The 27,590-nt window shown below is 44.8% G+C and overlaps 1 protein-coding gene across 1 annotated transcript in view; it reads right to left on the reverse strand.

The window, feature by feature from the left end:
• Positions 1–1,519: 1,519 nt before the first annotated feature.
• GABRB1 (gamma-aminobutyric acid type A receptor beta1 subunit) overlaps positions 1,520–27,590 on the reverse strand; it is an 879,662-nt gene continuing 853,591 nt past the window's right edge. Inside the window, exon 10 of the mRNA XM_029588350.1 lies at positions 1,520–1,985. Within this exon, the coding sequence (XP_029444210.1) occupies positions 1,638–1,985 (348 nt within the window). The 3' untranslated portion in view covers positions 1,520–1,637. The remainder of the gene's footprint in view (positions 1,986–27,590) is intronic.

Raw genomic sequence — 27,590 nt, forward strand, 5'->3', positions numbered from 1 at the left:
CCCTCAGTGCCCTAATTACTGTCAGGTAGTTCAGTATGTCAGTATTATTTACAAGTATTCTGTAGTATCGGTTTGCAGAAAGTACTTAGTTTAATCATATTATATGAGCTTGAACATCTTCTAGCTATTAGTAAAAAAATGCACTTTACTCTTTAAAGTTCATGGCATTATGTCTAAATATTTTATACAAAGCTGCCTTTTTTTCAGTTAGGTCAGCTTCTTCCCTTGTTTTCACATATGCTTAATAAAACTTAGCAGGATTGTAAAGCTAACTTTGCAGCACTATCATTAGAGATGGACTACGTCCTTCCATAACTGACTTGAGAAAGCTGAATATATTAGCCTTATGTAGATTCATTATTATGCTAGGAGTGCTGTCTCAAGCAGATAAACTATCAGTCTCTGAGTTTTAAGATAAACATCAAAAAGTAATTTCTAACTTTATATGCAGATAACCTGCGAACTGGCATAAATTCAATTGATAGCAAAGCAGGTGTCTTTTTTTTTTTTTATCAATACGTGTTAAAACAGAAGTCATTCTGATGGTATCAGTTGGAAAATGGCCTTGCTGTGACTACTGTTATGATAGAATGCATAATATGACCTGGCATGTAAAGCAACTTTTATTATCTGCAGTTGGAGTTAACCATGCAAGAATGGAGAAATTGATGGAGGTGCATATTGATTATTCCTTTACAACAAATTCAAACCTTCCCAATATGGAATATGAACACGGTTCAGAAGTTTATAGAAACAGAAAGTAATTACCCAGTTCAGAATTATTTGCTACCCAACTTTTATATTTCTTTTTCATTTGAATTATAATAACACAATGTAGACAAGCATTTCTCTAAGAGACAATTTCTATTTAGAAGCCTGCTATAGTAATGCAAATTTAATTCTGAAGAATTATAAAATGGAATATTGGCATCAAACAAGGAACTGTAAGCTTAAAGGATGCTGTCTAATAGAAGAAGTCATCTTGAATGTGCTGAACTGAAATAGAGTGAAAACAATATTTTTTAAAATGAATATTTTTTGTAATTGTTCCATTATCTAAAACCAGCAGATCACTTAGTACAGGACTGAACTGATGAAAATTGACTTTGAAATTCACTGGGTACCAGTTTGAGATTCTTAACTTTAATTGTGATCACTCATCTAGTAACTGATCTTACTATTGAACCAAAGATATTTCTTTATCAGTGTACAATTTTAGGTTGGAATCATTAACCTATTAATAACTTCCACTGAGAAACTAAACAACATTGATTGATGAGCATGATGATATGAAAGGTTACCAGAGACTGTAGAAGACAGAAAAAGATATTTTTATTTTATTAAAAATGTAAATGAGAAAAGGAAGAATAAAAGAAGCTTGAAATGCATATAAATATTAGAATATCTGCTATGCTTTCCCTAAGAAATAGATTTCTAGAACCATAATGTATTGAAAAAGATTCATTATTTGTTTCAGCTACACAAACTGATATTGCAAAAGTAGATATGTAGAAAACTAGAACCAAATAGATGGCTGATAATCTTACCTTGAAAATGTAGCATAAGTTTTACTGCAGTCATCCAGGGTTAAAAAGAAAAGAAACTAATGTCTAGGGATTAGATGCCAATTGCATAATTTAGTGTACATAGTAAAGCCAATAAACAACATTAAAAAAAGCAAATGCGATAGGAAAGATCATCCTTGACCACCTGTCTATACCATTCACATCAGTCAAGTCTGGGATTTTGAGTTTGAGCTGAGATGCTCTTCTTCGTAAGCGACCCTTTTTGCGAACCATGTGCCTATCCAAAGTGTTTCTGCTGTAGGCATCTCGACTGGAAGCCGGTTTTCTGTATTGGATGCTGGCACTGTCGTATGAAAACATTGTGGCCCTTGGATCACTAATACTTGCTAGCACTTCCGACCCACCGACTTCATTTCTGATTTCCAGTGTTGTTAGAAGAATATTCCCATGAGCATCAACCTGTGGCACAAATGATTATGTATTAGGGAAGCTAATTAAATGTGATAATGAGAGATAGTTTTGGTATTGTATACTTTTCTGTTTTGAAAATTATTAAATCAAAGTTTTGAACCAAAATATTAATAATCAACTTTGGGCATATGCAAAGCAATGAAACTACAACTCTGAAACAATTCAAAAGAAGAACTATTACTGTAATACTTTGCTGAAAAGCTCATTGATATTAATACGCAGAGCAATTGTGCAATACTGTGAAGCTTTCATGTCAAGAGAGATGGTTTTATCTACATCTCAGGCCTGTGTAAAATGTTGCCATTTATTGATGTAATTCACTTAGTAGTCTACCAGATGTTGTCTGTTGGCAATCAGTGCACTCCACCATCCAGTGAGGAGCCTTCACATTTAGAGGTGAATTTTCAAAGCACTTGCAGACGTAAAATTAACATGTAAGCACAAAAGTAGTTTGTACTCATGAAATCGCTATTTTATAAACATCAAAAGCACATGGATATTTTAGGTTGCATATGTACATACATGAACAAATTAAAGGAGCAGTCTAGGAGACTTACATACGGACATTTGGCAACCTATTCATGTAATTTTAGACTTGGTAATTATCTTGCTTAATTGATATCAGACTTGTTTATTGTCTACTGTTGGCTGGGTGAGAGGTCTGGGTGAACTATGAGGAGTTCAAGCTGAAGAACCAGGACAGTCTTGATGACCTGAAGATGGACTGGGCAAACTGGTGGAGGAATTGAAAAACTTGTAATTTCAACTGCACGCACATATTTTAAAATATACAGTGTGAAAACCGGGTTTTATGCAAGTGCTACTTATTTTCCATACATAAAATATACGCACATATATATTTTAAATTGGTAGGAAAAGCACATGTGCTCAGTGCATAGAAGTACATGCTTCCAATCATTCTATGTAATTAGTACATAAGCATACATATGCATATTTTTGAATACGCACAGGTTATAAAACATTATTGTACATCTCTGTGCTGCCATATATGCGCATATATGGGACCACACAGAGTTGTTGGAAAGTTATCCTCTTAGCTTGGAACTTATGCGTGTACTCACTGATTGAGTTCCAAGGTATGTGCACTAGAGATGTGAATCGTGTGATCGATCGTCTTAACGATCAATTTCGGCTGGGAGGGGGAGGGAATCGGATCGTTGCAGTTTGGGTTTTTTAAATATTGTGTAAATCGTGTAAATCGAAAACCGGCACACTAAAACATCCCTAAAACCCACCCCGACCCTTTAAAAGAAATCCCCCACCCTCCCCAACCCCCCCAAAATGCCTTAAATTACCTGGGGTCCAGTGGGGGGGGGAGGGAAAGGGGGAGGGCGGGAAAACCGGCACACTAAAACAACCCTAAAACCCACCCCGACCCTTTAAAATAAATTCCCCACCCTCCCGAACCCCCCCAAAATGCCTTAAATTACCTGGGGTCCAGAGGAAGGGTCCCGGTGTGATCTTTTACTCTCGGACCTCCGTGCGTTGTAGAAATGGCGCTGGCGCTACCTTTGACCTGTCAAAGGTAGCGCCGGCGCCATTTTGTTTTTTTGTTCCCCGACGTCAGGAGCGTAGGAGATCGCTCCCGGACCCCTGCTGGACTTTTGGCAAGTCTTGTGGGGGTCAGGAGGCCCCCCCAAGCTGGCCAAAAGTCCCTGGGGGTCCAGCGGGGGTCCAGAACGATCTCCTACTGCGAATCGTTTTTCCATACGGAAAAACGATCCGACTGCAGGAGGTCGTTCCGGACCCCCGCTGGACTTTTGGCAAGTCTTGTGGGGGTCAGGAGGCCCCACCAAGCTGGCCAAAAGTCCCTGGGGGTCCAGCGGGGGTCCGGGAGCGATCTCCTACGCTCCTGACGTCGGGGGACAAAAAACAAAATGGCGCCGGCGCTACCTTTGACCTGTCGGTCAAAGGTAGCGCCGGCGCCATTTCTACAACGCACGGAGGTCCGAGAGTAAAAGATCACACCGGGACCCTTCCTCTGGACCCCAGGTAATTTAAGGCATTTTGGGGGGGTTCGGGAGGGTGGGGGATTTATTTTAAAGGGTCGGGGTGGGTTTTAGGGTTGTTTTAGTGTGCCGGTTTTCCTGCCCTCCCCCTTCCCCTCCCCCTTCCCCCGATTTACGATTTTTTGACGATAAATCGGGGGAATTGTTATTGTATTGCGGCTCTAATGAGTTTTGACGATATATATATATATATATATATCGGACGATATTTTAAATATATCGGACGATATTTTAAATCGTCAAAAAACGATTCACATCCCTAATGTGCACATACATTCCAAGTTATGTGCTTATATGTATGAATTAAAAGTTGCAAGTATATGCTTCACTATGAAACCAGCAGATAGGGAGACTGGATTCTGTGCATATGCATGCTACTGCTCAGATGCACCCCCTCCCACCCCCGCTCACTGCTGAACAGCTTACATGTGTAGTGGTCAAAAGGGTTTTTACTCAAGCAACAAGAAATCACAGAGGCATGAGACTGGAAACATATAGAAACATAGAAATGACGGCAGAAGAAGACCAAACAGTCCATCCAGTCTGCCCAGCAAGCTTTCACACTTTTTTTTTTCCATACTTTTCTATTACTCTTGTCCCTGTAAATAACTTTTTTGGTTCTATTTCCCTTCCACCCCCACCATCGTAGATACCAGTGCTGGAGCTGCATCTAAGTGAAGTATATAGCTAATTGGTTTTGGGGTAGTAACCGCCGTAATAAGCAAGCTACTCCCACACTTGTTTACCCAGCTTGTGCAACTCAGCCCTTGTTGGTGGTTTGAATACAAATCCTCTTTTCTTCATTCCCCCTGCTGTTGAAGCAGTAAGCTGCGCTGGATATGTATTCTAAGTGAAGTATCAGGCTTGATTCGGGGTAGTAACTGCCATAACAAGCAAGCTACACCCATGCTTATTTGTTTTACCTAGACTATGTAATTCAGACCTTGTTGGTAATTGTCTGAATATAAATCATATTTTCTTCATTCCCCCTGCTGTTGAAACAGAGAGCTATGCTGGATATGCATTGAAAGTGAAGTATCAGGCATTTTTGGTTTGGGGTAGTAACTGCCGTAGCAAGCAAGCTACTTCCCTGCTTTTATGTCGATGGAAATCCTTTTTTCCACATTTCCTCTTGCCGTTGAAGCATAGAGCAATGTTGGAGTTGCATTAACCATGTGTATGTTTATTGAATAAGGATATTAATCTCCAGGTAGTAGCCGTCATTCCCACAAGCCACCCCCATGCCTCTTCTCTTCATTCACATCCTCTAGAGTTTATAGATCCACAGTATTTATCCCACGCCCCTTTGAAATCCTTCACAGTTTTGGTCTTCACGTTCCAGGCATCCACCACCCTCTCTGTGAAGAAATACTTCCTGACATTGGTTCTGAGTCTTCCTCCCTGGAGTTTCAAATTGGGACCCCTGGTTCTGCTGATTTTTTTGCAACGGAAAAGGTTTGTCGTTGTCTTTGGATCATTAAAACCTTTCAAGTATCTGAAAGTCTGTATCATATCACCCCTGCTTCTCCTTTCCTCCAGGGTGTACATATTTAGATTCTTCAATCTCGCCTCATAAGTCATTCGATGAAGGTCATCCACCTTTTTGGTCACCCTTCTCTGGACCGCCTCCATCCTGTCTCTGTCCCTTTGGAGATATGGTCTCCAGAACCGAACACAGTACTCCAGGTGAGGCCTCACCAAGGACCTGTACAAGGGGATTATCACTTCCCTTTTCTTACTCGATCTTCCTCTCTCTATGCAGCCCAGCATTCTTCTGGCTTTAGCTATCGCCTTGTCACATTGTTTCACCAACTTCAGATCATTAGACACTATCACCCTGGATGGAGCCATAGTGACAGACAGTCTAGAAAAGAGGGCTGTGGAACCAGACAGAAGCAGACAGATGGATAGGAGGAGGAAATAGCACATTTTTACCTATGTAATATTTAAAACTATTTCTTAGTTATGGTATTTGTATGAGTTTATGAATTTTTATTGTTTTTATACCAGTTGATTTTATTGTACATTGCCTTGATTTGCAATAGTAGAAAGAAAAGTGATTAATCAATTGTAATAAAAACATTGCTCAGATTAGGTCAGATGACACAGGTAGGGATGACAATACTGGGTTGAGGCTGGAGTGATGGGGGTGGCAAAAATACAGGATGGAGGTGATGGGAAGGGAGACAGAGTATGCTGGGGAGGAAGTAAAAAGAGTGTTGAGATTAGGCTTTAGAGGGGGAGTGGTCTGGGGTCAGGCTGGGGAGAAGAAAGAGAGCTCTGGGCTCAGGCTAGGGAGGGATGGAGTTTGCTGGGTTGGGGTGGGGGGAATAGAGTTCTGAGCTTGGGCTGGGGAGAGGGGTTGGAAAGTACTGTGGATGTGTTGGGGAATGAAGGAAGAGGGGTCAGAGTGTGCTGGGGTGGGCTAGGGAAGAGGGGAAATGGACTGGGGTTGGGCTGGACAGAGGGGAGACAATAGGAGCTTCCTGGAGATTTGACAGTGTATCAGCTAGTGTGGCATTCATTTCTGCTTCTACGTCTTCCTTATATCCCACTTCTCCTGTCCCAAAGGATAGCCCCGAAATCAGCAATAAAAAAACCATATTATTACCCAGCTAAAACTTACTTGGATAAAGTATATGCATCATAGAGGCATTCTGATGTCAAGGCTTAGCCTTAGCTGGGTGGTGCTACGTTTAGCCAGGTAAGTTTGGTCATGATGGACAATAAGCCTAGAGTTATCCAGGAAAGTTTACGCAGGTAACTTTAACCCTATCTGGGTAAGTAAAAAGAGAAAAACTTGCAGTCCAGCAGCAGCCTTACCCCTACAAAAACTATAATTTAAGAAACAGCCTAAACCCCCTAACTCCAAGTAGTAAAAGTTTTTTTTGGAGCAATAGCAAGTTTCAAAAATAAAGGTAGCTGCCTTGGTCCGAGCCAGCTTCCACTTCTTAAAAAAGTGTGGCACTTCCCATCTACCCCCCAAAGCTTCTATAATTACTACTGTACCCCAGAAGGACAGGTTCTGCCCTCTCTTTAGGATTAGTCAGTTCACTGACAGCTAACTAATCCTCATTCAGAATAGAGCACTGAATGGGTATTGGTCCATTCACTGACTGGGAGACTCTGATTGAGGCAGCCATCTTTATTTTTGAAATGTGTGTGTGTGAGGGGGGAGGAGCCTTAGGGGGAGGTGGGAGGGATCTGGTCACTAGGACTTCAATGGGTTTTTTTTTTTTTTAATACTCAGAAAGCTGTTGAGTGTGCGGCAAAATTATTCTGATAATTTTAATCGAGTAACATAATCGGGTATATTCAGTGAAAGTTATGTGCTGCTGAAAATTCGCTAAAGTTATCTAGCTAACTTTACCCAGATAATTTTGTTAAATGCTGGCTTACTGAGCATCAGCCTCAAAGTGGATTAAATGTATTCATTCTTTATTCAAACACTTTAAAGGTGCAGTCTCATTCTGCAAAATGGTTGTAACAGTATGTAGTACTGATCTATGCTCTATATATTAATTACTAGAAGAAGGTACTACATTTTAAGAGATAAAAACTGATTTTAAAAAGTGAATAAAGAAAATTCTCTGTCATTACACAAATTCAAAGTTGTACCCTTGTCCTATGCAGAGAATGCTTATGATCTTCATGTGGCCAGTTAATGGAAGGGTTTGAGATTAGCACGCTGTTAGGCACGCGCTTCCGGTCCTCCTCTACCGCAAAGGGTGCGGGGCCTCTGGAAGCTGGGGCTGTGGAAGTCAATCCCTGGATCGCTTGTGATGACCTCTGGACTTCTCTCCCGGGGGATGCTGGGAGCAGTATGCAGATGAGCCTTCCGGTCCTCCTCTACTGCAAAGGGTGCGGGGCCTCTGGAATCTGGGGCTGTGGAAGTCAGTCCCTGGATCGCTTGCAGTAACCTCTGGACTCCTCTCCCGGGGGATGCTGGGAGCAGTATGAGCCTTCCGGTCCTCCTCTACTGCCTTCTCCCTCTGGTCTCACAGGACAGTGGACCAGAAGTGGAAAAGATGGACAAGGTCATCCAAGTTTTGGTGTGAAGATGCTGCCTTCTCACCATCCCTCATTCTCTCTATTCTATGCCTTCTGTGAGTAACTTTACTGCTCAGTTGCTGAAGCCTGGTCGGGGGATATTACCTCCTTATCGCTTTACTTCTCTGCTGCCTCATCTATCTTTCAGTCTGTTGGCACTATCTAAGCAGATCCTGCAGGATACAGAATTTATACTGTGAAAAGCGGATGTACCTTCATGCCATTCTATATAATGTTGCGGCATGGCACTTTATTTGAGAGGGTTCAAATCTTTATGAATGTTTGCGGAACTTTGTCATCTGTGAACCTTTGCTTGGAAAATACATTTTTGTTGTGTAAGTAAAAGCTGGTTTTTCTCCAGTTATAAAGTATGTGTTGGAGTCTTTCTCATTTCAAAAGAGAAGTGCAGGCTCAAGGGTAAATCTGGAGATAAGTGTCCGATATCCCATGAGAAAGGTTTCCATAGGTACCAGTACCCTGGTGGAAAATGTGTCAGACAATGTGCTGCTTTCCTTTGAGGGCTGCTTTCCTAGCAAAAATCCTGGCCTCTCCTCTGCATCTGTTTCAGTGTTAGCAAGTGAAGAGTGTGTGTGTATAGAAAGATAGAAATGACAGCAGAAAAGGACCAAATGATCCACCCAGTCTTCCCAGCAAGCTTATACTTATGCCAGTATCTGCTGCACTATACAAGTTACCCTCATGCTTAGTTTCCCAGAACATAAAAGTCAGGGCCCTCAGATGCTGTTTGTATGTGTCATAAGTGGGCATGGCTCTGCTCGCTCAAGTGTGTAGGGATGTGGGAAGAAAGTGTGAAAGAGCAGAACATGGGGCAAAGAGAAAGATAAGATAAAGAAGTGCTCACTTACCAGCCACCCTCTGCCATACTGGCCCTCCTTTAATTGCTTGAAGTTGTTTGGAGTGGATTAGGATATAGAAATCATAGCAGGACCTGGGAGATCTGGCCACCATATTAAGTATTCACACGTATGCTTCACATACCACTTGCTTATTCAGGGAGTAAAAGGATTTCCTGTTCTGACAAGCCCCTTCCCTTTTGCAAGATGAAGTAAGGCCTACATGCATGCAATCTATTGCACCCATCATCTTACGTAGGGCAGCAATGCTATTGAAATCCAACTTGTTCTGCTATTATTGGCTCTGATTGGGATATTTAATAAACATTCCAATTCATCGTGCATGGCCTGTTGTACCTGATGAAAACATCTGGAATAAGTATTTTGCTGTATTCCACAAACTGTAGCTAGTGTGGTATGAAAAGACCCAGGAATGAAATAATGTAATGAGCCCAGCAATTTGACAAGCCCAGGTATGGCATGAGACCTGGCTGTCTGAGGCCCAATGCCAGCTTTTAACTCCTCCTATAGAGTCCTAATGATCCTTGAGCTGAAGAGGTGCATACGGATTGCTTCTGCCTCTGGCAGGCCTAGTAGGGTGGTCCTGGACATAAAGACACATGAGTATGGCTGCTTTCCTCCTTTCTCTGCTATAGTTATCATCTTTCATCCCTATGGTTTCTCTGGCTTTCTTCTCTCTTTCTCTCTTGCTATCTCAATCACTTCCATGTCTTTCCTGTCCTCTGTCTCCTCCACCAGATCATCTTGCTCTAGCAGCCACATCACCTCTATCTTCACTTCCATAATGAATCCTGCTAGCTAAGTCCATAAATGACATACAAAGTAAAATGTTATCACCTGGTCTTTAGTAGATGTTAAATTTTAGATTTAAGCGAGCAAGTGCTAAATAGCTAATGGAGAATTCATACTATATTATTAGTTGCCCACTAAAGCCTTATTTGCATTGACATACATTTATATTTGCATGTGCTAATTTTAGTGTGTATGTGATAATATCTTATTGGAGCAATTTTGCATTTTCTTTGGAGCTTTAATTCACAGCACACTATTGCATGCACCCACTAAGTCCATTTAATGTACATGCTAAGCTTTAGTTTATAGGCCCCTATGTGTCCAATATATATACAGATATATTTATGAGAAATCAAAATGACACGCAAGTAGAGAATTCAATACCTGCCACATACATATGATGTAACTATGGACTGGTTTAGACATGCAAGCCAAATGCTGCTCTGAAAAACTCCAAGCCATTGCACTAAATGGCATATATTTAATGGTGCGATATGACAAAAAATTAATAATGAGCAAGAGACATTTATATAAGCCACTATACTGTAAAATATGTTCAGCATAATTAAGGCAAGACATAACTGCCTATTATTTGAATGCTAATCTCATCACATGACAAAGGATATTGTTATTAATCAATTCAAGGTAAAAGCCTATTTTACATTTTCATAGATCAAATTTGTACGTAAATGTCAGTGCCAACAATAAGAATAATAACAAAGCAAATATGAGATGAATGAGGAAAATTGCAAGAATATTTTAGGAGAAACCATATAAAGATTTAGTCAGGAGCTGCATGCCTAATATAAGGAGCTATATAGGCAGTTTGGTTGAATCGTCATAAGTGAATTTTCAGTTGCCTAAAAGTACACACATACTTTCACAACATCATACTTTAAGCTGCAAAGAAAAGAAGTGTTGTACAGGGCATTTTCGGGGTATGGTTTGAAATAAATTTTGAAAGAGGTTCTGCAGGAAAAAAATAGCCTATATGCTTGGAAGTAGCCTATATTTATGTTATTTTATAAACATCAAAAGCACGCACGCATTTTCGGTTTCGCATGCACACTTTACCAGGACAAAAATGGGCAATCGAGGCATTCCAGGCAGAGGTAAAAAAATATACCATATGTGGAAGTTGCTATTTTACAAGAGATACAGTAAATGCATATATAACTATCCAACTTATTTGTACTATTTTTCACCTGCTAATTGACCAACTCACGTGAAATTGGACATGTCTGTTATGTGCAACTTTTGTGTGAGAGCCCTGTGTGAACTGGTGGGGTACAAGGTGAAGTGCCAGAGGATCTAGGTGAAATGGAGATGGTATTCCCAAGCTGGAGATTTCAAGTACATGTGCAAGTAAGTGTATTCAAAATGGCATATGCGAATACTTTACAAAATACTTGCTCTGCTTATAAATCGGGGTTATTAAGCATACGTGTTTTAATTTTATTAGTTCCTAAAATATATGCATACATGTTTATAAATTAGGTAGAGAAAGTAAGTGCTTTCTTTGCACTGCAAATATTCAAGCGTACTGAAATAGACAAACAAACATTCAGAGGAGAATTACATGGGATTCTATGAACTGTGCAGCTCCCTTTGCATAGTTTATAAAATACTAGCAATTATCTCTGCATGTCCACTTAAGTGCGCAAATCCAGTTCCAGGAATAGGTGTTATGCTCAGGCTTGTGAACCCTTGGCCGACGGGAGGATGGTATACCGTCCGGATTATCCGTAGGTTCTCTCATCGGGTGGCGAGGCAGAGCAGGAGACAGGACTGGCTGGCCCTGGGCACTAGAGACTGCTGCGACTGTGGAGGCGGATGAAGAGCCGGGAAGAGGAGCTGCGTCTTCACCCCAGGAAGTCTGTGGTCCCCCCAGGAGGAGCCCGTAGGGACCCAGACCGCTGGGACTTAGGTGGACCTTTTAAGAGGTCAGGTGACGTGCAAGGGCTGACTGGAGCTTCACCCTGGAAACCCACGGTCCCCCTGGGAGGAGCCCGAAGGGACCCGGGCCGCTGGGACTTAGGTGGGCCCTTGGAGACGGTAGTCTAGAAGGAGTCCTAGGTCGGGTGCCAGAGGGTCGTCGCTTGCCAGTCCGAAGTCGTACGCCAGAGAATCACCACTTGCCAATCCGAAGTCAGGAACCAGAGAATCACCATAAGCCAATCCTAAATCAGGAACCAGGAACACCAAGTAGAAGCAGGAACCAGAAGCCAAGCTCAAGGAACTCACCGAAACAAGCAGACTAGACAGCGATCGAAGATGTTGCCAAGTCGAGGAATGAGCAGAGGAAGTCTCCTTTATACTTCCTCTGCTCTAGCCTGGTTAAAGGGATCATGTCCCTTTAAAACTAATGAGGAGGCGTGGCCTCGTGCCTAAAGATGGCGGTCGCCATCTTGGATTTTGACCTGCGGAGGAGAGACGCCGCTGGACGCCGCGAGGGGGGAGCAGCTTGGGAGGCCGCGCGGGAATGACGGCTTGAATCGGAGCCCTCCCCCGGGGCTCCCACGGTGAAGGAACGCCGTGGATAAGGTAGGGGGCTACGGTCTTGGGGCACCACGACTGTGGAGCACAACAGTACCCCCCTCTTTAGGGCGTCTCCCCGGAGGCCTGGGTTTAGCTGGATGGTCCTTGTGAAACTGCTCCAGCAGATTCTGATCCAGGATATTAGCCAGTGGTTCCCAGGAGTTTCCTCGGGGCCGAAACCCTCCCACGCTATCAGGTACTCCCACTTCTTCCTGTGTTTCCTCACATCTAAGACCTCTCGGACTTGATAGGTGAGGTCATCTTCAGAGGCAACAGGTTGCGGGGTCAGAGGCATGCTGGAAGGCCATGACAATACCAGAGGCTTCAGTAGGGAGACATGGAACGTGTTGTGAATTTTGAGAGATGGAGGGAGACGAAGTTGATACGAGATGGCACCCACCTGCCGGATGATGGGAAACGGCACGATGAATCGTGGGGCCAGTCATGATGATGGCAGCTTCAAGTGGATGAATTGCGTGCTTAACCACACCTTTTGGCCCGGCTTGAGAGGCGGGTATGGCCTTCTGTGCTGGTCAGCATATCTCTTGGCTGCCTGCCAGACCCTGACCAGGGGACGCTGCGTAGATATCCAGAGTTGATGCAACTCATCGGTGGAGAGTTGAGCTGTCGGAGACGCAACCGTGATAGGAACAGGCAGTGGTGGGCGTGGCTGTTTCCCATACACTATCTGAAAGGGAGAGGACACCGTAGCTGCGGAGGTATGGGAATTTAGTGCAAATTCGGCCCAAGGTAGCAGACTAGCCCAGTCATCTTGTTTCTCATTAACGTACAGCCGAAGGAATTGCTTCAAGGTTTGGTTTGTTCTCTCTGCGAGCCCATTGGCTTGTGGGTGGTAAGCAGGCGTGTAATCTAGGGTGACATCAAACTTCTGGCAAAGAGCCCTCCAGAATTTGGCGGTAAACTGAGGGCCTCAATCAGACAACATGCCTTTAGGTAGGCCGTGGAGCCGGAAGATGTGCTGAACGAAAAGCTGAGCCAGCTGTGGTGCGGATGGCAACCCTGGCAACGGTACAAAGTGTGCCATCTTGCTGAAATGGTTGACAACCACCCATATTACCGTGTTGTCATTGGATAGTGGCAGATCCACCACGAAGTCAGTTGCCACATGGGTCCACGGTTCCGCAGGCGAGGGCAATGGCTGAAGTAAGCCTAGGGTCGAACCGGGAATTCTCTTGTGGCGAGCACAGGTCTGACAGCACTCCACATATGCCCGGACATCCTTATTCACCTTGGGCCACGAGTAGTACCGGCGCAGGTGCTGCAACATGCGAGATTGCCCTGGGTGGCTGGAACAACGGGAATCGTGGGCCCACGCCAGCACTTGTCTCCGCAAGTACGGCGGAACCAGGGTTTTTCCAGGCGGGATAGTTGTGGTAGCTGCCAGGTGGATCCGGGATGGCTCAATGATGTACTGTGGTTCCTCAGAACCCTCCATGGAATCAAATACCCGTGATAGGGCATCAGCCTTAGTATTCTTCTCGGCTGGTCTGTATCAAAGAATGAAGTTAAAACGGGTGAAGAACAGGCCCCACCGGGCTTGTCGGGAATTGAGTCGTTGTGCCCGGTGTAAGTACTCTAAATTTTTGTGGTCAGTGAAGACCATGAACTGGTGCTGTGCCCCCTCCAGCCATGGGCGCCACTCTTCTAAGGCCACGTTGATGGCCAAGAGCTCCTTGTAACCAATGGCGTAGTTCCGCTCAGCTAGCGTGAACTGGCGGGAGAGGAAGGCACACGGACGTAGCTTGTGGCCCTCGGAGGTCTGACTCAGGACGGCCCCTACTCCCTCCGAAGATGCGTCCACCTCGACAAAGAATGGCTGTTGTGGATCCGGATGTCAAAGGCAGGGTTGCTGCATGAATGCCTCCTTGAGACGACGGAAGGCGACCTCCGCTGCTGGAGGCCACTTTTTGGGATCCGCTCCTTTTCATGTTAGGGCTGTCATTGGCACCACAATGGACGCATAGTGAGGGATAAAAGACCGGTAGTAGTTTGCGAAACCCAGAAACCTTTGGAGTGCCTTGAGCCCGGACGGCTGTGGCCATTCCCGAATGGCACTTAGCTTTTGCGGATCCATGCGGAATCCCTGACTGGAGACTATGTATCTCAGGAAGGGAAGAGACTCCTGCTCAAACAGGCACTTTTCGAGCTTCGCATACAGCTTATGTTCTCTGAGACGTTGCAAGACTTGGACAACGTGCCGGCGGTGGGCAGTCAAAGAATCGGAGAAAATCAAGATGTCGTCCAAATATATTACCACACATTGGTATAGGAGGTCTCGGAATATTTCATTCATGGTATTCTGGAATACTGCGGGGGCGTTGCAGAGACCGAACGGCATCACCAAATACTCACAGTGGCTGTCCCGGGTATTGAAGGCCGTCTTCCACTCATCACCCTCCTTAATTTGAATGAGGTTGTAAGCCCCTCGAAGGTCCAACTTGGAAAAAAACCTCGCACCTTGCAAGCGGTCAAAGAGTTCAGAGATAAGGGGCAAGGGATAGCGATCCTTGACCATTATAGCATTCAAGCCCTGGTAGTCTATGCAGGGGCGGAGTGTTCATCCTTCTTCCCGATGAAGAAGAATCCAGCCCCTGCGGGGGAGCTGGACTTCCGATGAAGCCCCTCTCCAGGTTTTCCTTGATATATTCATTCATGGCCTGCGTTTCTGCAGGCGAGAGGGCATAGGTGCGACCACGAGGAGGCTCAGTGCCAGGAAGTAGATTGATGGCGCAATCGAAAGGTCGATGAGGAGGAAGAATCTTGGCCCTTTGCTTCGAGAACACATCCGCGTATGAAGCATAGGGTGCTGGCAAGCCTGGAGGACTGGTGGAGGCCACAGAGTAGGAGACTGGGATTACTGATTGAAGACATTTACCATGACAGCTCGGACCCCAACGGGTCAGCTGTAGAGTCTTCCATTCGAACTGGGGCCCGTGTTCTTGGAGCCACGGGAGGCCCAAGACTACCGGGTGCATCGAGTGCTCCAGGACGTGGAACGACATTTCTTCACGATGAAGGAACCCGACCCTTAGCGGGGTAGGTTCTGTCATATGGGTCACACGACCTGGGAGGGGGGCTTCCCTTGGATGGAAGAGATGACCAGTGGAGCAGGGATGCAGACCAGCGGAATCTCCAGGTGCTCCACCAATTTCTGCATTATGAAATTGCCGCTGGTGCCTGAGTCGACCAGGACTAATGTATGGAACTCACCCATATGTGACGTTAGCGCCACTGGGACCGTTAGTGGAGGTGCAGATGAAGTTGAGCCTAGGAAGAGACCTCCCCCTGGTCCTAGGCACGGGAGTTTTCCGATCGCGCAGGGCAAGCGGCTATCCGGTGACCCACTGCGCCGCAATAAAAACAGAGGTCCTTCTTTATTCGCCGATGGCGTTCACGGGAGGACAACTTCCCATGTTCATCGGGTAGCGACCGGGCGACCGGGGGGTTCCCGACCTACCCTTGGGTGAGGGCGAATGTCGAGGGCATCTGGATGGAGTTGCAGCCTTAGATGTCGTCTGGGTTTCTTGGCGGCGTTCCTGGTGGTGCCGATTTATGCGGCCTGCCAAGTCGATCAAGGTGTTTAAGAATCTCGGTATCTCTCACCCCGCGAGCTCGTCCTTAATTCGGGGGCTCAGCCCCTGATAGAAAATGGTGTGGAGGCAGTCGGAGCCCCAGCCGAGCTCAGAGGAGAGAGCCTGAAAGTCGATGGCGTATTCCGCCAATGTCCTCGAGCCTTGACATAACTGCAGTAGTCTCGGACCTGCTGAAACTTCTTGAGCCGGATCCCTGAAGTTTATTCGGACAACTCCCAAAACTCCCGGAGGTTCCTTAGAACGGGATTGTCCCGCTCCCATATGGGAGAAGCCCATTCTAGGGCCTTCCCTTCAAGAAGAGCCAGGATAAAGGTAGTCCTGGTGGTGTCATCTGGAAAGAGAGCAGCCTGCAGGCGGAAGTGCATATTGCACTGGTTCATAAAACCCCTGCACGCCCGATGTTCCCCGGAGAACCGTGGCGGGGTGGGCAGGCAGATGACCGGCCGATCCCCAGAAGCCATAGGTGGGGAAGGCAGTGTTGGGTTCATGGGACCCAATGCATCAAAGCGCTGGTTCAAACTCTGCCTGAGGAAACCAGGGCGTCCAGGGTTTTCTGCTGGTCCACCAGTTGTTGGGCCATTCCCGGAATGGCCTGGCGGGCGGATGCCTCTGCCGGGTCCATGGACTTGGCAATCTGTTATGCTCAGGCTTGTGAACCCTTGGCCGACGGGAGGATGGTATACCGTCCGGATTATCCGTAGGTTCTCTCGTCGGGTGGCGAGGCAGAGCAGGAGACGGGACCTGCTGCTGCTCTGCCTAGAGACTGCTGCGACTGTGGAGACGGATGAAGAGCCGGGAAGAGGAGCTGCGTCTTCACCCCTGGAAGTCTGTGGTCCCCCCAGGAGGAGCCCGTAGGGACCCAGACAGCGGGGACTTAGGTGGACCTTTAAGAGGGCAGGTGACGGTGCAAGGGCTGACTGGAGCTTCACCCTGGAAGCCTGCGGTCCCCCTGGGAGGAGCCCGAAGGGACCTGGGCCGCTGGGACTTAGGTGGGCCCTTAGAGACGGTAGTCTAGAAGGAGTCCTAGGTCGGGTGCCAGAGGGTCGTCGCTTGCCAGTCCGAAGTCGTATGCCAGAGAATCACCACTTGCCAGTCCGAAGTCAGGAACCAGAGAATTTATTTATTTTATTTATTTTTAATTTTTATATACCGAAGTTCTTGTTGGAATTACAAATCACTCCGGTTTACATAAAACGATGAACTGCCCAACAGCGGATGGGGGCTTTACATAGAACTGTAGAACATAAGGTACAATAAAACCGGATGTCAATTTAACATAGTAATAATAAATATAATATAATATAATATGTACATACAATTTAACTATTTAACGTAGTAGAGATGACCTGTCAAATCTACCATATAGATACAATAAGAGTAATATAGTGAACTTATGGATTCAAAAATTGATTGAGCAGTTGTGGAGTCCTGATAGTAGGAATTGGTGAGATGTCGATAATTTAGGGATACTATTATTTAGGAAGTCCTCTTGTCTAAGTATCATTGAGAATCTGGGAAGGCTTGTTGGAAAAGCCAGGTCTTCAGTCTTTTTTTGAACTCTTGATGACTGGGTTCTAGTCTTAGATCTGGGGGGAGAGCGTTCCACTGGTGGGGTCCAGCTGAAGATAATGCTCGTTTGCTCAATGCTGATTTTACTTGTGGGACATGCAGTGTTCCTTTGTATGCGCTTCTAATTGGTCTAGAAGATGTATGCGGTTGAAGTTGAGTGCTTAGCATGATAGGAGCCAGATTGTATATTGCTTTGTGTACTATTGTGAGTATCTTATAGGGTATCCTATATTTGATGGGAAGCCAATGTAAGTTACGAAGGTTTGGGGTGATATGGTCTTTTTTGTTAGAACTTGTGAGGATTCTAGCAGCGGAATTCTGTACCATCTGTAATGGTTTGATGGTGTTGAAGGGTAGACCTAGCAGAAGGGAGTTGCAATAGTCGAGCTTTGATAGTATGATGGATTGCAGTACGAGCCTGAAGTCCGAGAAGTAGAGGAGGGGTTTAAGTTTTTTAAGGACTTGCAGTTTGTAAAAGCAGTCCTTAGTGGTAGTGTTTACGAACTTTTTTAGGTTTAGATGGTTGTCTAGCCAGGCTCCAAGGTCTCTGACGTCGGGTGAGAACTTGCTATTTGAGTTAGGAGAGAGGTTTGATGAGATTGTAAGGGGATCCTGGGAGACAATGAGCATTTCGGTTTTATTGTCATTCAATATTAGGTTGAGGTTTGAGAGAATGTTTTTAATCGGCTGTAGGCATTCGTTCCAGTATGTGATGGTTTTTTCAAGGGATTCTGAAATCGGGAGAAGGATTTGTATGTCGTCTGCATAGAGGTAGTGTGTAAGCTTGAGGTTTGAGAGTAGGTGGCAGAGAGGGAGGAGGTAGATATTGAAGAGGGTGGGTGAAAGTGAGGAACCTTGTGGGACTCCTAGATCTGTGAGGACTGGATGCGATTCTTTGTTGTTTATTCTAACTTTGTAGAATCTGTTGCTTAAGAAGGACTGGAACCATCTTAGAGCTGTGCCTTTGATCCCTCTATTGGCAAGTTGGTCTATAAGTATCGTGTGTTTTACCGTGTCAAACGAAAGCCAATCCGAAGTCAGGAACCAGGAACACCAAGACGAAGCAGGAACCAGGAGCCAAGCTCAAGGAACTCACCGAAGCAAGCAGACTAGACAGCGAACGAAGAAGTTGCCAAGTCGAGGAATGAGCAGAGGAAGTCTCCTTTATACTTCCTCTGCTCTAGCTCATAGGGAACAGCTGAGCCTGGTTAAAGGGATCATGTCCCTTTAAAGCTAACGAGGAGGCGTGGCCTCGTGCCTAAAGATGGTGGCGGCCATCTTGGATTTTGCCCCGTGGAGGAGAGACGCCGCGAGGGGCGAGCAGGACGGCTCCCCCTGCAGCGAGCAGCTCGGGAGCGACGGCCTGAATCGGAGCCCTCTCCCGGGGTCCCGCGGCGTAGGAACGCCGCGGATAAGGTAGGGGGCCACAGTCATGGGGCACCGCGACTGCAGAACACAACAATAGGTCTGAAAGTTAGGCTGCCCGTGCATACATTAGATTTTCAAAAATGTGTGCATGTAGTAGGCATGCTGCTAACGAGTTTCCTTTTCATTATTGGGTTTTTTTTTTTTTTTAATTTCTTTATTTATAATTTTCCATTTTACATTTAGGTTAACCATTACATTCAATCATTAATTGAATTGAAAAAAGAATTCTGTCACATATCTGCAATTACAACAAAAGGAAAAAAAAAATTTTCAAAGGCAATACTCTTTTAAACTGTACTTAATTGCATAATATGTGTCTATAATTTAAATCTAATTAAATAGTAACAATATCTCCAGGAATATTAAATATTACTTCTGAGACAGCTAAAACAATTCCATAGGAGAAAGAAAAACGAAAAACAATTAACTTAAGATAACAGCTCATTTACAGCTGGTCTTTATTTATTTGCCTGCACTATTTAGGGTTCTACTGGAGAAGAGGCAAGTGGTTCTCGCAATTCTAAAAATTGACGCAACAGATCTGACTGGTTGAAGCTAAATGACTCTGTACCTCTTCTGATTATACACCGGCAGGGGTACCTTAACAAAAAAGAAAAACCTACAGCTGTAACTCTTTGTCTCAAGTCTAGAAATTCCCGCCTCTTCGTTCTAGTAATTGGGGCAAGATCTGGGAAGATCTTTATGTTCTGACCACAATATGTAATGGGAAATTTTTGAAAATAAACCTTCATAAGGGTACTAATATCCATTGATGTAATGAAGGAAACAATCAAAGTTTCTCTACTTAATACTTGTATTTCAGAATTTTCTAAGAAACTTGTTAGATTAGCAGGGATAGTCACAGCTTGAGCAGAAGTTCTTTTTACAAAAAAGCACGAATTTATAGCTAACATATTATTATTATTATCAGAAAAACCCAGAACTTCTGCTAGAAATTTTTTAAAGGAAACAAAAGGTATTTCCCTTGCTATTCTGGGAAAGTTTATTACCCTTATGTTTAAGTGTCTTATATTATTCTCCATTGTTTCTAGACATCTGGAACAACCTAACTGATCTTTTACCATGACTATACTCAAATCTTGTAAAGATTTTATTTTCTTCTCAGCTTCCCCTATTCTATTTACTACTTCATTAGTCTGTCTTTGTACCCCCATAAATTTTTGCTGAAAATCTGAAGCAACTGAGTCTATTTTCCCCTCCAGTCGATTAACGGTAACACTTAGTCCATTTACCAAATCCCAGATTGCCCCCAACGTTACCGTCTCTGGTCTTAAATTTGCCCTCGTGGTACCTGGATCCTCAGAATGAGAAGAGTCTTGTTTCTCTGATTGAGGGAGCACTCCCTCAACTTCCACTGAGTCCAATATGGAGCTTGCTCCTCCAGAAGACAACGATCGCTTTACCACTTCGGTAATTGATGTTGCTGCATCTCCATTGGTTCCTCGTTGGGCTGGAGGCGGCCGGGTGTCAGGACTGAGAGATGCCTCATCAAGGGGGGGAACTCGTTCTCCTTCCGGGTTTCCTCCAACAGACTCATTGGTACTCTCTTTCTCCAGCTGGGTCATAAAACGATCAATTTCCAATTGAAGTAGAGAGGGCAAGGGCTCTGGTGGAAACACCCTTACCCTCCCCTTTCTTTTTGGAGGCATCTTTTATTCTAGATCAGGTCGTCGATCGTTATGAGCTGATTTTGTCTGCGTCTCAGCAGTCAGAGTGGATGCTGGATACTCCTCCGTCCGTCCTGGTCCGGACTAAGCCGGACAAAGCCGTGCGCACCCCTTGGGCACGCACGGCTTTGGCGACGCACCGGCGGTGGCGAGCACCGGAGTCGCGGCTGTTTTGAGCGCGCGGCTCCTCCCTCTCACTTCCGGGCTCGGGAAGGGTGGGTGATGGTCCGGCCCTGAATCGGGGCCCAGCAATCCGGTCTCCTCAGCGTCTCACAGAGCCGCAGCGTTTTGAGCGCGCGGCTCCTCCCTCTCACTTCCGGGCTCGGGAAGGGTGGGTGATGGTCCGGCCCTGAATCGGGGCCCAGCAATCCGGTCTCCTCAGCGTCTCACAGAGCTGCAGCGTTTTGAGCGCACGGCTCCTCCCTCTCACTTCCGGGCTCGGGAAGGGTGGGTGATGGTCCGGCCCTGAATCGGGGCCCAGCAATCCGGTCTCCTCAGCGTCTCACAGAGCCGCAGCGTTTTGAGCGCGCGGCTCCTCCCTCTCACTTCTGGGCTCGGGAAGGGTGGGTGATGGTCCGGCCTTGAATCGGGGCCCAGCAATCCGGTCTCCTCAGCGTCTCACAGAGCCGCAGCGTTTTGAGCGCGCGGCTCCTCCCTCTCACTTCCGGGCTCGGGAAGGGTGGGTGATGGTCCGGCCCTGAATCGGGGCCCAGCAATCCGGTCTCCTCCCTTCATTATTGTTTAACACCACTGTGGCATTCATGCATAATTTTAGCTGCTTAATAAGCTGATCTTCAAAGACAATATACGCAGGTAGCTTTTTTTTTTTTTTTTTTTTTTAAATCGACTGGGATTCTGCAGGCTGAAAGGCATTCTAGTGTGTTTACAGTTAAGCTCTTTATTGAAAATTATAGCCACAATCTATATCATTTCTATTAATCGCATTAATCCAAACCATGCATTACTGCAAATTTATATAATATGAAATAGTAAATACCAGAGAATCTTGGTTGATTTGGATAGCGTATAGAGCACCTCTTTGTTTTTGAATTAACTTTCCTCCGAAACGAAGAACTTGTTATATAGGGAAATTATTGATGGAAAGAAGAAGATTTTTCAGTCCCTGCTTCAGGCTGCTGTAAAGTGTGCTTGAAAGAGGTTTTGTGTTTTTTTTAAAATCAGTTGGTGGAGACTCTTTTCTGATGTCAGAGTTGCCATAGGGACTAAAAAAACCACTACATGGGCTACAAATAATATTGCCAAAAGGTGAAACAAATTTAATAGAAATGGTAATATCTTCAGTATTTGAAGGAAGCCTCGTAAATGTAATATAAAGTCTGTTTATATAATAGAATTAGCTACTGCAGTACGACTTTGCTTTCATTATAGCTGTTAACATAGTTGTCATTTACCATTTTGGAATAAGTTATAAAATAAGAAAACCCATCAAGAACAAAAACCTGTGATTCCATTTTAACAGGCGTTGGCCTGACGTCTTGCGGCAACCACTGAAGCATAAGAAATCAGAAGTCCATCGGTGCAACATTCTCAGTCATGATGATGTTACTTATTTATTTAGATTTATATTCCACTTTTTTCAGCGCTTCAAAGTGGATTACATTCAGGTGCTGTAGGTATTTTCCTATCCCCAGAGGGCTTACAATCTAAGGGGGTCATTTTCAATGGCTTTCGCATGCGAAAAGTTGCTTTTCACGTGCGATAGGGTGATTGGGGCGGAGTCTGCCCTGGAAGAGGAGGAGTCGGGGTGGCATCGGGGCCGACGCTGTGGAGACATCGCTGGCAGCAAAAGGTAAGGACCCTTATCGCCACCAGTTTCATGCCGAATAAAGCCAGCAGCCAGCGCACCGCAGTGGAGTGATGGCTGCCGGCTTTCACAGACCCACCCTGCCGTGATTCACGACAATAGAAAATCTAGTCCTAAGTTTGTACCTGAGGTAATGGAGGGTAAAGTGACTTGCCCAAGGTCACAAAGAGCAACAGCAGGACTCACACCCTGGTCTTCTGGTTCATAAACCACTGCTCTAACCACTAGGCTATTCCTCTTCTCCACTACTTGCATTTAACATAGATGCAAACGTCACATCTAACCACAAGCAGCTTGGGGCCAGGAAGGCTGATTCACTGAAACTTTCCTCTACATGTGGTGTTTGCATGATGTGGAAAGTGAGTTGATAGAGGGTTTGAGTCAAAGCAACTTATGTGCCTAATACCCTGTTTTAGGTGTGTAAGTGGCACTTTGAAAATCAATGAGGGGGTTGTGTGTGTAAAAGTATGTGCAAAACCCCATTTCATGTGTCCTTTTACTTGCATAGAAAGAGGTATTCTGGGGGGCGGAGTCACAGCAGGGAATACATTTACATGCAGGTGTAATTATTTGCACATATGTGTGTGTGTGTGTACAGAAACAACCCGCACATTTTCAGAAGTCTGTTTTGAAAATTCAGGCTAAAGTCGGCAGTTTCATAATACCCGCCAACTTTATCCATATGCAGGCCGTTATAGAATTACTATCTCCATGGGCAAATTCACTTCACCCTGAACCCCACCAGTTCATACAGGGCTCTCACACAAAAGCTGCAAATAACAGACGTTTCCAATTTTACGTGTGTTGGTCAATTGGCAGGTGTAAAATAGTACAAATAAGTTGGATAGTTATATATGCATTTACTGTATCTCATAAAATAGCAACTTCCACGTATAGTATACTTCTTGACCTCTGCCCTGGAATGCCTCTAGATTGCCCATTTTTGTCCTGATAAAGTGTGCATGCGAAACCGAAAATGCATGCATGCTTTTGATGTTTTTAAAATAACATAAATACAGGCTACTTCCGTGCAGAACCCCTTTGAAAATTTATTTCAAACCATACCCCCAAAATGCCCCACACAACACCTCTTTTCTTTGCAGCTTAAAGTATGTTTAATGTGAAAGTATGTGTGTACTTTTAGGCAACTGAAAATTCACTTATGACGATTCAACCAAACTGCCTATATAGCTCCTTGTACTAGGCATGCAGCTCCTGAATAAGTCTTTATATGGTTTCTCCTAAAATGTTCTTGCAATTTTCTGCCTAAATAGCTCTTTCTTTTTCATTTTTTCAGTTCTGTAGCTTGAAAGGAGACAAGGAGCAATGTGTGAAGAGAGATGAGAAAAAAAGCAGAAATGCTAAACAAATACTTTAGTTCAGTATTTACTAAAGAGGAACTTGGAGATGGTTCACTTCAGGTTGTAAGAGAATGGGGTAGACACCATTTACAGAAGAGTGTGTTTGCATGGAACCAGCAAAACTAAAAGTGAATAAAGCCATGGGGCTGGATGAAGTACATCCTGGTATACTAAGGGAGCTCAGAGAGGTTCTGGCAGGTCCACTGAAGGAACTGTTCAACATTGGAAATGGGAGCAGTGCTGCAGGATTAGAGAAGGTTGGCTGTGGTTTCTCTTTACAAAAGTGGTAACAATCGTTTGCTTGTATTTTATAGGGACGTGCATCGTTTTTTGATGGATGAAAATATCGTACTATATTTTCTAATCCGTCAAGTATCAGGGGTCCCCGAAACCAATAGGAAAACCCCACAAAATTTTCGTGTGGTTTTCTTATCGTTTGGGGGGGGGGGGGGAGAAGAAAGGGCACACAGAACCCCCCCAAACCCACCCTGACCTTTTAGATCTAACTATTTACAATCCCCCACCCTCCCGACCCCCAAAAAACTTTCCTAAAATACCTGGTGGTCCAGCGGGGGTCCCAGGAGCGATCTCCCGCTCTTGGGCTGTCGGCTGCCACTAATCAAAATGGCGCCGATGGCCCTTTGCCCTTACTATATGACAGGGGCTATCGGTGCCATTGGCTGGCTCCTGTCACATGGTAGGAGCATTGGATGGCCCACGCCATTTTTTAAGATGTCACCGGCCGTCCATTGCTCCTACCATGTGACAGGGGCCGGCCAACGGCACTGATAGCCCCTGTCACATGGTAAGGGCAAAGGGCCACTGGCACCATTTTGTTTACTGGCAGCCGACGGCCCGAGAGCGGGAGATCACTCCCGGGACCCCTGCTGGACCACCAGGTACTTTAGGAAAGTTTTGGGGTGTCGGGAGGGTGGGAGATTCTAAAAAATTAGATTTGAAGGGTCGAGGTGGTTTGTTTTTTTTTGGCTTGGGACAGCTGAAAACAGAAACCGTTTGGACCCGCGGGAAACAGAATTTCCCGTGGGTCCACGATCCTGAAACCGGAACAGATTCCGGCACTCGATTCAGATCTCTAGTAATTTAGCACATTTTTTGATACTGTCTCACAGACTCATGAATAAAATGAGCTGCCTGGGAGTGGGTCCCAAGATGGTGGACTGGATTAGAAATTGGATGACCATAGAGGATAGTGATAAATGGAAGTCACTCTGAGGAGTGAAAGGTGATTAGTGGAGAACCTTAGGGATTAGTTCTGGGGCCATTTCTGTTCAATATCTTTGTGAGCAATATTACGGAGGGGAAAGAAGAAAAACTTTGTCTTTTTATGGATGACACTAGGATCTGCAACAAAGTGGACACTCTGAAGGAGTGTCCATTTTGCTCATCCTTCAATCTTCTTTGCCAACAAAACACTCTCCCTGCCACACAATGCCTCTACCCTCACCACCCCTCCTCTCCCACGTCCCTGCCCCTAACAGATCCCTCAGTTCTAACTTTACGATCCCTCATAAGATAACTCCCTCTCTTAGTTGCTACCATCTTGGATTTTCAACTTCATGCCTAGACTTACATATCTTCAATAATGTAACTTTGTATATAGTTTTATAATCATATATGCTACTTCCTCCCCAATGCATCTATTGTAAATAGTTCCTTGCAATCTTTGCAACTCCTCCTTTCCCTCCCCCATGCAACCCTTTCAATTCTTCATTCCCCTCCCTATATGCAATATACAACCCCTATCCCCTCTATACATTCCGTCCATCTTCATCCCCCCTCTACCCCTTTCTTTCTTCCCCCCCACTCCATCCCCCAACCATTTCTTTCAATACCATCTCAGTTATCCAATAACCTCTATTTAAGTCTCTCTATTTAAGCCTTGTTCATTATATAGTTTATTTAATTTTATTTTATTCACTGTTTTCCTATAAGTTCTATGTAAAGCCTCTGTTTTGCTGATTTTGAAGTTATAATGTAAACCGAACTGATGTTATCCTACGAAGTCCGGTATATAAAAACCACAAATAAATAAATAAATCAATCTCTGGAAGATTGATCAAAAGCTTGGCAGTTAAGATTCAATTCCAAAATGTGCAGAATCATGCATCTGGGGTACAGAGATCCAATGGAGCTGAATGCGATGTGGAGTAAGAGACTAATAATCATGGACCAGGAGAGAGACTTTGGGGTGAATGTGTCTGATGAGCTGAAGGTAGTGAAGCAGTGGGACAAGGCAAAGAGGCCAAGAGGGATCCTAGGCTACATAGAGAGAGGCATAACTAGCAGGAAAAACAAGGTTAAAATACTCTGTCACTGATGAGGCCTTATTTGGAGTACTGTGTTGAGTTCTAGAGTCCTTTTCTTGAAAAGGATAGGAAGAGCTTTGAAGCAGCCTAGAGAAAAGCAACCAAAATAGAGCAGGTTCTTCACCAAAAGATGTACAAAAATATATTTGAGGACCTAAATATGTATATTTATTTATTATTTATTTATAACTTTTCTATACCAAAGTTCAAATAACAGAGTTAATTATCACTCCGGTTTACATTGCAACCATAAAAACCAGTGACAAAGTTGTCTTACATAGAACAGGGGGAGAGAAAAACTTGGATACAGCTTAAGCATGGGGAGTAACGTGTCAAAACTGGTAAGAACTGATAAGAGTTGGCTTTTTGGGGTCACAAGGTATTCCGAGGGAGGGGGTAGGAATGAGGGATTGGAAGGGGGGTTGGAAGGGGGGTTGGAAGGTGGGGGGGGGGGGGGAGGGTAGCAGAGGGTTACCATAGATTTAATGAAACTAAATATACATATATTAAATAGCTTAGGTAGCGGGAGAAAAAGTGCTTAGGCATCTTGTATATTGTAACAAAGAGGAGAGACAAGGGGATATAATAAACACTTTTAAATATCTGAGAGGCATTGAAAATCTACAAAATACAAACTTTTTCCACTGGAAAGGAATTTAGCAATTACAACCCTGAACAAGGTGGCGATGGGGAAACCCGGACATATTACTGTACGTTATTCTGTACAGTGGGATGTGCATTCACTTTAAAAGAGTGATAATCTGAATGTAATGAAGCCATATTTGTGTGAGGATCCTCTGGTCACCCACTACAGGGCCCTAGATCCCTGCCATAGGTTTTCCAGCTTATTTTAGTGGGAGAATCCATTTCTATGTAGCACCTTCCCTTGAGGCTGGCTGTCAACAGTATCTCTTTAGTCCACTTGGGGGGAGGCTAGGATTGGGAGTAGTATGGTCATTTTGGTTAAGCATCCAAGGAGTGAGAGCTATTTTTGGTTTCCATTTTGTGAATGAGGCCTACTCACTGCACTCAGTATTTTTGTTACTGAGGAGATTCCAAGCAGTGCACTGCCTGCCTGTGAAGATCTGCCTCAATTTTGATAGAGACTGCATTAAGATTTTCTGCTACTTTTGCAAGGTTTGACTGGTGTGAACCCAGCACCCTTTGGTGATGGTCATCCCCTGGATCCAGAGGCCAGCGAATTGAAAGATCTATGAGCCATCCTTGTAGTCCAGAGAAGGCGATGCAGAGACAACATCACCCCAGAGTGAGAGTTTGGCTTGGAAGAAGGTTTTTTTCCCCCCCTTTTTGTGTTGTGAGGAGGTTTTGATCCACCCCTTCTCAATGGGAGGATAAGCAGCCAGTTTCCTGTTCATCATCAGATCTCTCCTCCAGTGTGGTCACAATCCAGGAGGAGTTTGTGAAGAAGGAGCAAGATCTGGAAAACTACAACTGGATCTCCACCCCTCAGAACATAGGACACAGGCTGGGGAGAA

This window comes from Rhinatrema bivittatum, chromosome 1, assembly GCF_901001135.1.
Source record: "Rhinatrema bivittatum chromosome 1, aRhiBiv1.1, whole genome shotgun sequence".
Classification (NCBI taxonomy): Eukaryota; Metazoa; Chordata; class Amphibia; order Gymnophiona; family Rhinatrematidae; genus Rhinatrema; species Rhinatrema bivittatum.